The sequence below is a fragment of the Peromyscus leucopus genome, chromosome 7 (genome assembly GCF_004664715.2).
Source record: "Peromyscus leucopus breed LL Stock chromosome 7, UCI_PerLeu_2.1, whole genome shotgun sequence".
Lineage (NCBI taxonomy): Eukaryota > Metazoa > Chordata > Mammalia > Rodentia > Cricetidae > Peromyscus > Peromyscus leucopus.
This window is the reverse complement of record NC_051069.1, coordinates 108,426,028-108,438,888: the sequence shown is the minus strand read 5'-3', so window position 1 is coordinate 108,438,888 and position 12,861 is coordinate 108,426,028. Positions and strand designations below refer to the sequence as shown.

General features: G+C 47.2%; 1 protein-coding gene across 5 annotated transcripts in view; it reads right to left on the bottom strand.

The window, feature by feature from the left end:
• The window catches only part of Wdr48 (WD repeat domain 48), a 41,473-nt gene that overhangs the window by 8,554 nt on the left and 20,058 nt on the right, over window positions 1-12,861 (bottom strand). For all 5 annotated transcript variants that reach the window (XM_028854734.2, XM_028854735.2, XM_028854732.2 and 2 more), the window contains exons 8-14: window positions 11,640-11,864; window positions 10,095-10,169; window positions 6,480-6,582; window positions 5,081-5,178; window positions 1,552-1,659; window positions 1,176-1,272; window positions 84-179 (exon numbers count right to left, since the gene is read on the bottom strand). In XM_028854734.2, coding sequence (XP_028710567.1) covers window positions 84-179; window positions 1,176-1,272; window positions 1,552-1,659; window positions 5,081-5,178; window positions 6,480-6,582; window positions 10,095-10,169; window positions 11,640-11,864 — 802 coding nt within the window. The remainder of the gene's footprint in view (window positions 1-83; window positions 180-1,175; window positions 1,273-1,551; window positions 1,660-5,080; window positions 5,179-6,479; window positions 6,583-10,094; window positions 10,170-11,639; window positions 11,865-12,861) is intronic.

The following is a 12,861-nucleotide window of genomic DNA, read 5'->3' as shown; positions in this document are numbered from 1 at the left end:
AATTAACTGGGCATACCACAGATACGCGTCACACTTCAGCACACTGTGTCAACGCTTGCTTTTCTGAACACACATACACTAACCATGGTTCACGTCATTCTCTTCTTCATCCATGGGAGTCACATGTGTTCTCGGCCAGTACTCCAGAAGTGCCTGCAGTAGAAGGCCTCCTAAGTTCACTGCAAGTCAACAGGAGAAACAGGGAGAGTTTGCGATCTAAGACGAGGAAGATCAATGTTCGGATGTCACAGCTGATGCTGGAGGAGCACAACCATAGGGCAGGGGCAGGCTATGAAGATGGCAGCTAGACACGCAAAGGCAGAGGCAGACTCTTAGGGGAGGGACCTGCATGTGAGTGCCTAGGGCTATATGCACAAGCCTGGTGGCTTTGAAGTGGCACTGTCTGAGGTGACATTAAATTCTCTTTTCTTTTCTTTGTTGATTTCAGCCTGGCTTTTGACTCCTCATCTTTCTTCCTACTCCCAAGTACAGGGATGACAGGGCATGTGCCATCATGCTGGGGTGCACATGCTTAGGCTCCTAACCCAGGACCAGAGACAGGCAAGTCTCAGCACCTGACCTCAAATCCGAAATGATGATGCAGAAGAAACTCTACATTGCTCTTCAGCAGTCACTTTTTTCTTTCCTTTTTGTAAAGACAGGGTTTACACTGTAGCTAAACTAAGGCTGCCCTGGAACCCATGCGATTCTCCTGCCTCAGCATCCCAAGTGCTGGGATTACAAGCATGAGCCATTATGCCTAGCTTACTATTCTTCAGAAACAAATAACATGACGCTATCTGCAGGGGGCTCTCCTGAGGTCAGCAACACGTCACGTATACACATGGTGACTTCCACACCAGATTCTTACAAGAACACCGAGTGAAGATACCCTAAGTGTCATCATGAGCCAGGCGGTGGAGGCACACACTTTCAATCCCAGCAATCGGGAGGCAGAGGCAGGCTAATCTCTGTGAGTTCAAGGCCAGCCTGGTCTACAGAGTGAGTTCTAGGACAGCCAGGGCTACACAGAGAAACCCTGTCTCAAAAAAAAAACAAAACAAAAAACAAAAAACCAAATCAAACCACAACCAAAAAGGGGGACACTTACAAAGATGACTAGCCAGCAATCCCTGCCCAGATCCACCTTCTTCAACGGAAGACACTTAACTCACATTTTGGGTCTGACCCGTCGGGACTGCTGAAGCCAGCATCTTTCGCAGAAACCCAGGCAGCAAAGCAGTCACTTTCATCCAGAGTAATCGTCAGCATCTGTCAGAGGCAACAACGTCAGTGGTCCTCACTCCTTTCTACAGCAGCTGAACTTGCATGCATCCGCACACTAGACTAAGGCATTAAGCCATGCTTCCTGGGAATCAATGCAACTATGGCTTACTTTACCCAAGTGCCAAAGGCTTAAGTGATAGTTTACTAATGTGAGGGAAAAAAGCAATTGCACATACTTAAAAACATCAACCTCTGTAAGAACAGTTAGGGCATGCTAGGGATTTTCAATTATCCAAAATCACACAATATTGATTTATAACTCACCCCTGTTTTTAGATCTACTGAGAACCAATTTGGAACATACACCATTTTAAATCTTTTCTTAATTTCGTCTTCAAAGTCCACTTTGCCCAAATCCTCCACTTTGCACGCCTGCACAGGGAAGCACAAGAGTCAGCATGCAGTAACAGACTCACCGACTGACACTTCACTCCTCCACATTCCACACTGGCTTAAGTAATTCTCAAGTTTTACCCTAAGGCCTTTAAATAGCTACTGCTAGTACATTTTAAATTAATGAGCTGGAGAGATGGCTCAGTGAAGAGCACTTGTTGCTCTTCACGAGAACCTGGGTTCAGTTGCCAGCACCCATATGGCTCACAACCATTCATGACTCTACGTCCAGGGATCTAGTGCCTTCTTCTGATCTCCCTGGGCACCAGGCACACACGTGGTACACAGACATACATGCAAGCAAATGCTCACACACACAAAAAAATTCTTAATTTTTTTTGAAATTGAAAATAATCTTTTCCAGGGGGTGGGGCTGTAATTTAATTCTGCTAATACTAAACTGCCTTCACATTCACCTAGAAGCACTATCAGGTAAAATTCAAAGCAAAGGGAAGAAAAGTCACCGAACAACATGTCAGGAATGCTTGCTTAAAGAGTGTGAAGTTTCTTTCAGACAACAGCTGACCCATAAGGAACTGAGAGCTTTGCTTCCCTGACCATCTTAAGACTTCTAGGGCTGGAGACATGGCTCAGTGGTTAAGAGCACTTGTTCTTGCGGAAGATCCAAGTTCAATTCCCAGCACACACATGGATGCTCAGAAAGATCCATAACTCCAGTTCCAGGATATCTGATTACCTCTTCTGACCTCTGTGGGCACCAGGCACACACGGTACATTCACGAAAGCAAAACACTCATATATAAAATTTAAAAAACCTTTAAAAAAAAAAAAGAATTCTGAACACTTCTCATTCTAAAAATGTATGTACTTCCTCAAACTATGCCTTGAACATCCTCTGGTGCTAGAGTGGCTTCCAGCTGTCCCACTCTTCAGTGCTGAACCCCAATACCAAGTGTCTCTCCTGAATGCTCAGCTCAACATCAACGTGGCCATCTCCTCACAGGCAGGCAAGCATAGACTCTCCACATCCCACTGCTCCCAGTGTCCCAAGGAGAGCTTACACTACCATAACATACTCAAGCCACAGGGAACTCCTATTTCCCAGGAGCCCATGCCATTCACGACACTGCACACACATTTCTTGATGCTGGCCAGCACCCTGCCCCCAGACCATTCTCTTTTGCTCTCTGGAAACCCAAGCCCTGGCTCCATTCCAATACAGTTATCTCAAGTTCTTACCCTCATCTGAGCTACATCAATATCCACATAAATGACCTGCTGCCCCTCAGACCTGCACTGTATCTGTCACCATAAAGTCTCCAGCCACAACTAGACTGTTCATGCTATTTGGAAGTGCATGTGAATGCATAAGCAAGCCTGGACAGAAACCCCTTGTCTTTCTTCCAGTGCAAGAAAAAGGTGCCTTTTGCTCGTGTTCTGATCCTCCCTTCCTGGAAACGTGTGTAGCTTATCTGTTGTGTCGTGTCGTGTCGTCGTCGTCGTCGTCGTCGTCGTGGTGTCCTGTCCTCCGCCTCCCCCAACACGCACAAGGTTTCTTTGTGTAGTCTTGGCTGTGCTGGAACTCACTCTGTAGATCAAGCTGGCCTCAAAAACAGAGATCTGCCTGCCTCTGCCTCCCAAGTGCTGAGATTAAAGGTGTGTGCCACCACTGCCTGGCTGGAAACTTGTGTATCTTTGACCATTTCCTTACCTCCATTGGATTCTCTTCAGGAGTAGTTAAAACAGGCTAAAATTCTCCCACCCTAAACACACCCGAACACAAAAAACAGCCAAAGTAAAACTAGCCTTTCCTAGGCTGTCTTGCTCCTACACTTTCCCACTACCCCTTCTCTCCTTGCTCCACTCCTGCAGTCCAGGACTTGAAGAAGATGGTCCTTTCTTCACTGCAGGTACAATGAACCCACTGGCTGCTGCCTAGAGGGCTGGCCCCAGAGACCACCCTCATGACTCAAGCATCTTATATGAACTCAGTTCCTTTCTGAAGCCCCCACCTGTCATTGGCTCCTGGTTTTCTTACTCATCTCTGTCATACACTGGTGACTTTCTTCTAAGGTCCCTGATAAGAATGATGGCCCAGTTTATTTTTTTCTTGGTCATATTTCTTAGAAATCTTGACATATTCCATGACATCACCTATAATCCCCATGCTGAGGGCTGTTGTGGTTTTTTTGTTGTTGTTTATTTTTTCTTGGTTTTGAGACAGGGTTTCTCTGTGTGACACAGGCTGTCCTGGATCTCACTATGTAGCCCAGGCTGGCCTCGAACTCAGAGATCCACCTGCCCCTGCCTCCCGAGTGCTGGGATTAAAGGCATGTGCCACCACCGCCTGGCTTGCTGTGTTGTTTTATCTAGCCTGGTGCTTCAGCCTACCCAGTGGACTGCACAGCTATCTGCCCACCAAGACAAACTCACATCCACCAATTGATCCCCATGGCTGGGCTGCTATCTTCTACCTCTACCACTTCCATCCACAACAGAAACCCAGGACTCATCTTTCTATTTTCCTTCCCTTCATATTCTCCACTTTCTTTCTTTTCATCCTGCTTCCCACCCATTTTGCTATAGCAGATCCCTATGCTGCATGGCTCTGGAATATGCCCTTGTCATCACCAGGAAATGGATGAAAGCCATTTCAGGGATGAAGGCACAGGTTCGGATAAGTCTAGCAGATCACTGGCTACAAACTAGAACACAGGTCTGCCGATTCCTCCATGTCCCCAGGCTTCCTTGACTTCTTACCCTCTTAGGTTTAATATACCAGATCACGTGACTTCAAAACTCTCAAGGTTCACTATCTGGATATGGGAAGCTGTTTACAGAGATACCAATTGTGCATACTAGCTCAGAGCTCCACCCAAGCAGAACTATGTCCCATTCAGACAGTAGGGTTCCGAGAGCAGCTAGCCAGACCAAGAGTGCATGACAGAACCACACGCAGAAGACTACCAGCTCTGCCTTAGAGATGCTAGTTTGACAGGACTCCTGGGACCGTGGAGAGTCACGCAGGGCAGCACGACCTACGGCCACACTAGGGTGAGGACAGGGCAGCCAGGGAAGAACCGAGCAGTGTTGCTGGTGAGCAACTGAGGCTTCTCTGGACCCACCCAGTTACCATGGGCCCTTTTGTAAGGAAAGGACAGGACAGAAAGCTCTCTCTGCACTCAATGAATTATCTAGCCCAAAATGCCAGTGTCATAAGGGGTGAGAACTCCGATGGATCCTTTTCAAGAAAGGAAGCCTTTGATATAACTTAACATAGTAACCAGGGAAATGGTTTAGGTGCTTAAAAAGGTAAACTACCACATCATCCTCCCCCAAATAAAGTATTACTGCAAATAAATAAATCTTGATTATCATGTACAAAGAAGGAAAAGTAGGGGAATTCATGATCCCACAACCTTTAATCCCAGACACTTACCTTCAACACGTCCCAATACGCCACATTGTTATTTGTATCTTTGGTTAATATATGTCTCTTATCATTAAGGATGTGGCATTGAATGATACTAGCGCCGCCTGAAGGAGGAAAAAAGAAAAAAATTGGCAAGAGACAAACAGCGCCTTTCTACTCATCATCTGAAGTGGCGCGCGCGCATAAGCCTTTCCAAGGGCGCTGAGGCTAGAACCCGCGCTGTGCCGAGTCAGCCTGCCAGCCCGGCATTCACGCTTGCTTCCCACCTCCTGACGAGCACTCCACTCTGAGGAAGAGCTACAGGAGGCTGACTCCAAGTGCTAACATGAAATACACATTTTTTTTTTCCCTCAGCCAGCCAAAGCATAGAATTTGAGGCTCACATCTGACCATCCGTGGTTTGTGCCAAAAGACGAGATTAAAGGTCTTTTCCACTGGCTATTGTGTTGTGGGGTAAAAAATGAACTTCAGAATAATGTCAAAATACACATGGTACGAAGGCAGCAGTCTTTGGTATACTGAAAGCAAAGCCTGTCAGGCCCTGTGCGCAGCCGACGGAGTGGAAGAGGCCGCGGCAAACACAAGGCAGACAGAGAGAAAACAGTTCTCACTCACACAGATCCAAACACACAGAGCCACCATGAAGTCTGGGAAAGGTAGGAGAGGGAGGCTGGACCTCCTCGGTGCATATGCATGTACTGAAGCACCATACAAACCCATAAGCTGTAATCATAACAGACATTACATTAAAAAAAAAAAATCAAACCCACATCCCTGTGCATATGGGCAGCACTGACAGGATCACGCATGAAGGTGTGTGTGTGTGTGGGGGGGGGGGTTGAGGCGGTATCCAGGGAGCAGGAGAGACGACTGAGAGTGGACAGAATGAAGATGCATGGTACACATGTACGAAACTGTCAAAGAATAAATAAAAAATACAGCTAGGCAGCGGTGGCGCGCAGAGGCAGGCGGATCTCTGTGGGTTCGAGGCCAGCCTGGTCTACAGAGTGAGATCCAGGACAGGCTCCAAAGCTACACAGAGGAGGAGGAAGAAGGAGGAGGAAGAAGGAGGAGGAGGAAGAAGGAGAGAAGGAGAAGGAGGAGGAGGAGGAGGAGGAGGAGGAGGAGGAGGAAGAAGAAGAAGAAGAAGAAGAAGAAGAAGAAGAAGAAGAAGAAGAAGAAGAAGAAGAAGAAGAAGAAGAAAACAAAACAAAAAACCAAACCTATCCTTAATTGCCCCCAGTTCTTACCCTGGCTTTCTTGTGTTAAAACAAGCCCGTGCCCGTGACTGGCCTTCGGTCTGCAGCACACTGCATTTCAGGACAGGCCGTCACTTTCACCTTCATCCCTCTCCTGACTATAACCTCGTTAGAAGTGTGTGCTTACCTGTGCACAGCCTTCTTACCTTTAATAACCTGGTCGGGCTGTGTGCAGAGGGGTGTTATGGGATTCGTACAGTCATTGTCATAATCACCAGAGGCTCGGAAATTATGAATTCCTTTCAGTGTCTAAAGAAACAAAATTATCATTTATCATTTTATGCTCTCCAGGCCTGCCAATCTGGATCAAGTGGTGAGAACGATAGTTCCAGAACAAGCAAATGCTCAGGTGTCACAGCTATATCAAAATACACCCAGTCACAGCAGGGAATCACAGGGTCAAACAGCAAGAAATCCCAACAAATACTAACGAGTAATGTTTTTTTAATGAAGAAAAAACAAGAAACCAAGGCCCCTGTGGTGGGTTGAATGAGAATGGCCCCCATAGGCTCATACATTTGAATGTTTGGTCCCCAGTTAGTGGACCTGTTTAAGAAGGATTAGAAGTGCAGGCCGGGCAGTGGTGGCGCACGCCTTTAATCCCAGCACTCGGGAGGCAGAGCCAGGTGGATCTCTGTGAGTTCGAGGCCAGCCTGGGCTACCAAGTGAGTCCGGGAAAAGGCACAAAGCTACACAGAGAAACCCTGTCTCGAAAAAAACAAAAAACAAACAAACAAACAAAAAAGTGTGGCCTTGTTGGAGTGTCACTCTAGGTGGGCCTGAAGTCTCCAAAGTTCATGTAGGCCCACTCTCTCTGCCTGCAACTTTTAGACCAGATGTGAGCTCTCAGCTACACGTGCCATACCTGCCTGCCACTACGTTCCCCACCATAATGGGTGTGGTGGTCTGAATGTAACTGGCCCCCAAAAACTCATAGGGAGTGGCACTATTAGGAGGTACGGCCTTGTTGGATGAAGTGTGCCACTGTGGAGGCGGGTCTTGAGGGTTCATATATGTTCAAGCCACATCCAGTGAAACAGTCCATGTCCTGTTGACTTCTGATCAAGATGTAGCCAGCACCATGTCTGCCTGCACACCACCACAATCCCCTCCATATGATAATGGACTGAACCTCTGAAACTGTTAAGTGAGCCACCCCAATTAATTATTTTCCTTCTAAGAGTTGCCGGTGGTCATGGTGCCTCTTCACAGCAACAGAAACCCTAACTAAGACAGAAGTTGGTACCAGGGACTGGGCTATTACTGTGATAGGTCAGACCATTTTTTTGATTGAAGGAATTTGGACTTTGGTACTTTGGACTGAGAAATCAGTGGGATGTTTTAAGTACTGCTTAATGGGCTATACTAGTAGGAGCATGGAAGACAGTGGTGTTAAGTTATTTGAACTCTTAGGGGCTGGCTCAAGAGGTTTCAGTTTCAGAGAAGAATTTTAGTATGTTGCCTAGAAATTGTTCTTGTGATATTTTGGTGAAGAATGTGGCTGTTTTTTGTCCTTGTCTAAAGAGTCTGCCTGAGGCTAACTTTTGGATTAATTCTGTTGGCCGAAGAAATCTCAAAACAGCCCAGTATAGACTCCGCTATGTGGTAATTAGTGGCAACTCTAATGAAGATTTATACTGAAAAGGAACAAGATAAACAAAAATACAAAATGTAAGCTTGAGAAAAAGAGCACCAGGAAGTGGAATGGAGCTAACTTCTGTGTTCAAGGAGAGAATTGGATTAAGAAACAGAACAAAGGGCTGGTGACATCAGGGCAAGTCCCACCCAGCTAAGTTTCCAACTTGTGAAAAGGAATTAAAGAAAAGCTTAGAGCCAGGTGTGGTGGGGCATACCTTTAATTCCACCATTCCAGAAACAGAGGCTGGTGGGTCTCTGAGTTTAAGGCCAGCCTGGTCTAGAGATCCAGTTTTAGGACAGCCAAGCTTAGGCAGTGAAAGACAGAAAGCTGGTGAACATATAATTGAACAAGGGGATCACATTTTAACCCTAGCAAGCAGCAGAACTCGGTAGCTCTGGCCATATGGTTCTGGAGTTAAGGATAGAAGAAAGGGGCTATGGAATTTGTCCCTGAGACTAAGGAAAGCCACTAAGGGCAGGCATGTGTCAGGTGTGTCCCTGAATGGAGGCCTAGGGAGGCCATTGTGTGAAGTTGTGAAGTCGGATGCCTGGATTGCCTTGAAGACCCAAGACGTCAGAGATACCACAGTCGTAGGACACCTGCCGAGTAAAGGTGCTAACAGGAAGTGGAACCAGTCGAAGAGAGAGAAGTGTGTTGCAGTCAACAAGGCTGAAAGGAGCTGGAGATCTGAAGAACATTTTGACATCAGACATGGAGATGCAGCGTTTGGAGTTTGCCCAGCTGGGTTTTTGGTCTTGCTTTAGTTCAGTATTTCCTCACTATGCTCCTTTCCCTACATTTTGGAACAGTAATGTATACTCTGTGCCATTATATGTTGGAAGTATGTGATCTGTTTTTTGATTTTATAGGGGATTACAATTAAGAGATTGCATGAATCTCAGAAGAGACTTTGAATTTTGGACTTTAAACATTGTTGAGACTGTGATACTTTAGAAGTTGGACTAAATGCATTTTCCATTATGATATTGTTAAAGCTTATGGGGACCAGGGAGTAGAATGTGGCAGTTTCAATGTAACTGGCCCCCAAAAGCTCATAGGGAGTGGTACTCTAGGAGGTGTGACTTTGTTATGGCCTGGTTGAACGAAGTGTGTGGCTTTGAAGGTTCATATATGCTCAAGTCACTCCCCGTGAGACAGTCCACTTCCTACTGCCTTCTGATCAAGATGTAGCCAGCACCATGTCTGCCTGCATGCCACCATGCTCCTCGTCATGATGATAATGGACTGAACCTCTGAAACTATAAGTGAGCCACCCCAATTAAATATTTCCCTTAGAAGAGTTGTCGTGGTCATGGTGTCTCTTCACAGCAACAGAAACCCTAACTAAGACAACGGTCATGGACTAACCTCTTGAAACCAAGTGAGCCCCAATTCAATGCTTTCTGTTGTAAGTTGCCCTGGTGTTCATCACAGCAATAGTACAATAACTAAGCCCCAAAGCAGGGCACTATTCCAGCGAAGATTTCACTGCTGGGCATGAGAGCAGGCATACAAGCTCTGTAGTTGACCTGCACACAAACCCTTTCCCCTAGCTCCCAGAGTCAGTTAAACAAGAAAGCTCAACTCCTTAAGGAGCTGGTGCTATGGAGGACCTGGCTGCACGATCTACTTCTACCCTTGCTCTCCATGCCAGAGAGAGTCAACTTCCTGCTCGATTACCTTTAGAAAAACAGGTATATGTATAGTTACTCTACGTCATTCCTTTTGTGTGTTTAACTGCAACATTGTCTTGCTATGTAGCCCAGGCTGACCTTAAATATGCATCTATTAGTCTCCCAAGTGCTGGGTTAGAGCTGTGTACACCACACATGCCAATTCTCAGGTGCAGCTTTACAAGGCTAGATGCTAACACTGACAGCTTTAACCAGGCAACAGTGTGTTCTAAGTACATCAAACACATATTTTAGCTGCTAAGAGAAGCAGCAGCAGCTTCATTTCACCCATGAATTTCAGAGTTTCTTTCACTCTCAGGGATCACATCTGGTTTCACAGGGGCATGTGGACAAGGCCACACTGAGTCTCTGCTGCTGGTAACTGGCCTATCAGGGATAGCAAACCAACCACATGTCTACAGACTTGCCATGAGCGGTCACATACTTACCCACTTATTTACTGTGGACTTTGTTGTTGCAATCCAGATTGCAGGAGGGGGATCTGCTGATCTGTCAAGCTCCATCTGAAAACCAAACACAAAGTCATCTTTGCCAAGGGCTGATGCCTCTGAGCTGTTAGCGCAGAGACGAGTTATCAGCCTGGTGATACACCAGGGAGTACCACCTCCTCTGTCAACAACCACACACTGCTTGCAAGTTTTGTAGTGGTGAGCTCCAGAGGCACAGGGAGAGTCTTATAACAGGGTAGGCAAGTGTCCCTCACACCAGTGAGCTACTTTACAGCTGCTCACTTGTGCATTTGTACATGTATGCAGTTATATTTTTAGAATCTCACTAAGTCAGCCAGGCTGGCTTTGAACTCATGATTCTCCTGCAACAGCTGGATTACAGATAGGCACCACTGTAGAAAGGCTCAAGATTTTAATTTAGGTTAACTGTTGGGACTTATATGGACACAGTCAAAAGGATGAGGACTTTCTGGATCAAAAGCAACACTGTTTCTTCTATTCCAGTTTTTATATCCTCTGTGTGTGTGTGCGCGCGCGCGCGCGCGCTTTTCTGAGATAGGTTCTTGCTCTCAAAGCTAGCCTTTGATGGCTACCATGCTTAGCTTACATTCTTCCTTAAAGGGCAAATAACTTCCTACTTCCTTTTTTTTTTTTGAGAACATTTATAGGAAAAAAAAACCTAACATTATAACAAATGGAAGATTAGCCCTCACCCAGGGACAGGCTCACCAGGATCCCATCACCACATGCCCTCTGGTCCTTTCGAGAGGTGGAACATGTAAGATGTGTATTTAACCTCAAGTGGAGCCACTTTTCGCCCTCTACCAGGAGACTGCAGCTGCAGTGGCAGGAGACACTTCTTGACTCTTAGCTACCAGGAGTCCCAGTGAGCCCCTCACTGTGTGGGCGGGCACCCTGTGCCACTTTCTCCAGCTGCTGTCCACACAAGAGCTCCTAGCTAGCACTGTAGTGCTCACAGGGCAGTCTTCCATGCTTGCCACCCCCACAGCCTTAACGCTTTGCTTCCCTAGAAGATGGTTTGCTGGTCCATCAAGGTGCCATCTACGTCGTGTCTCCTGCTCACACTGTGGAGCTTCGTCAGCAAGGCTGCTTGGAGGCAGTGTGTGCAGTCTGAAGCAGGGGGCTTTCCTCCCGTGGCGTGCTCTTCCACTCCTCACTGCAGAGGCTGGGGCCTTATCACCCAGACCTCTTTTCTGTCTGCTCACACCCCTAACTGCTCATGTTCTTCCTCTTAAGGACAGGCAGGAGAGCCAGGCAAGCTCAGCAGCATGCCTGACTCAGTCTCACTAGGATTTACCAGAAGGAAAGCTATCTAGGCTGATGGTCCCCAGAAGTCACATTTTGCCTTCTCCCTTTCCCAAGGGTCTATAATGAGACTCTTTCCTACCCTAATAAGGATGGAGGGTCTTCCCAAGACATCTGGTTAATGTTTAGTGTAGATTCTGTGGCACATGCCAAACCAAGCTCATAACCTCAGTTGGAAAACTCAAAAACTCAACACACCTTGAGAACTGGTGCTTTTTCTTCACAAATCAGCACCCGAATGTCAGGGTTTCTTAGGTCTGTGCAGTAAATCTTCCTGTCCCTTCCTCCAGAATATACATGCGTGAAGGCATCGTTGACTTGTAGGGCCCAAACGCCTTCATCGTGGACTCGGTATGTTGCTATACATCTCTGCTGGCCAAGGGACCACAGGCGAATCGTCCCATCTGAACTCCCAGAGAGGCACTGTGAACAGAGGAAATAAGGAGAGAGCGTTCCCAGGAGCATGCCAGTCTGAAATGACCACAGACAGCGTGCATGCTCCAGCAGGGACGCCTGCTCCAGCAGGGACACCCAAGCAAAACTGCCCTGGTCCTCTCTACCCAGCCTCCTGCTGGTTCTATAAACCCTAGCGGTGAGTTGTGTCTGGATGCTCAATTAGTGAGGTAGATGGAGTCTGAAAGCAGCTGAAGATGAGGTGGTAGTGATCTCAGTACAACCACCATCCCTGGGAACTTATTAAAAATGTCAATTCTTGGGTCCCATCCAGACCAAGGAGGCAGGACCACAGCAGGATCACCAACAAATTCAGCAGGTTTCCAACCCAGGTGTGGAGAACTCAGACATTCGTTGGAACAGGGCCAAGGAGGGGCTCCCTATGCCAGAAGATGCTACTCTGAGGTGGCCATTCTCTCAGGAAAGCTCCAATGCCTCAGATCCTAGCACATATGCCCACAGACAGCAAGGTCTGGCAAGGACAGTGCTCTGGAAGTCCACACAGCTGAAGATGTACAACAGTTAAGGGACCAGATACAGATGCACAGGTGGAGCCGTATCCAGTGAACACGGAACAGAACAGTCTCAACAGCAGTCAGCATTCTCCAGCTGCAAGGAGAGCAAGCCCCAGAAAGAAGCACTGTCACCCAGCCTGAGGCAGTGCTCATGCACGCCCTGTACTGTTTGCACCTTCCCTACTCAAGGTCCCAGGTCCCACTGCTGTCCTATAGAGTTAGGAGGACTAACAGGACAGCTCCCAACCTCCAGCTTCACCTCTCTCCATTGGCCAGAAATGAGATGTCCAACAGTTATTTCAGACAAATGCAATGCTAAAGCAGACTTACTCAGACAGACCCTGAACCCCAAGCAGACATTCCTGGTCTCCCAATGACAGCAGTAGGAGGTGCCTGTGTGTAGGGACCTGGTTACCACTGGAAAAGTTGCCTGATGCTGTGATCCCAGACTC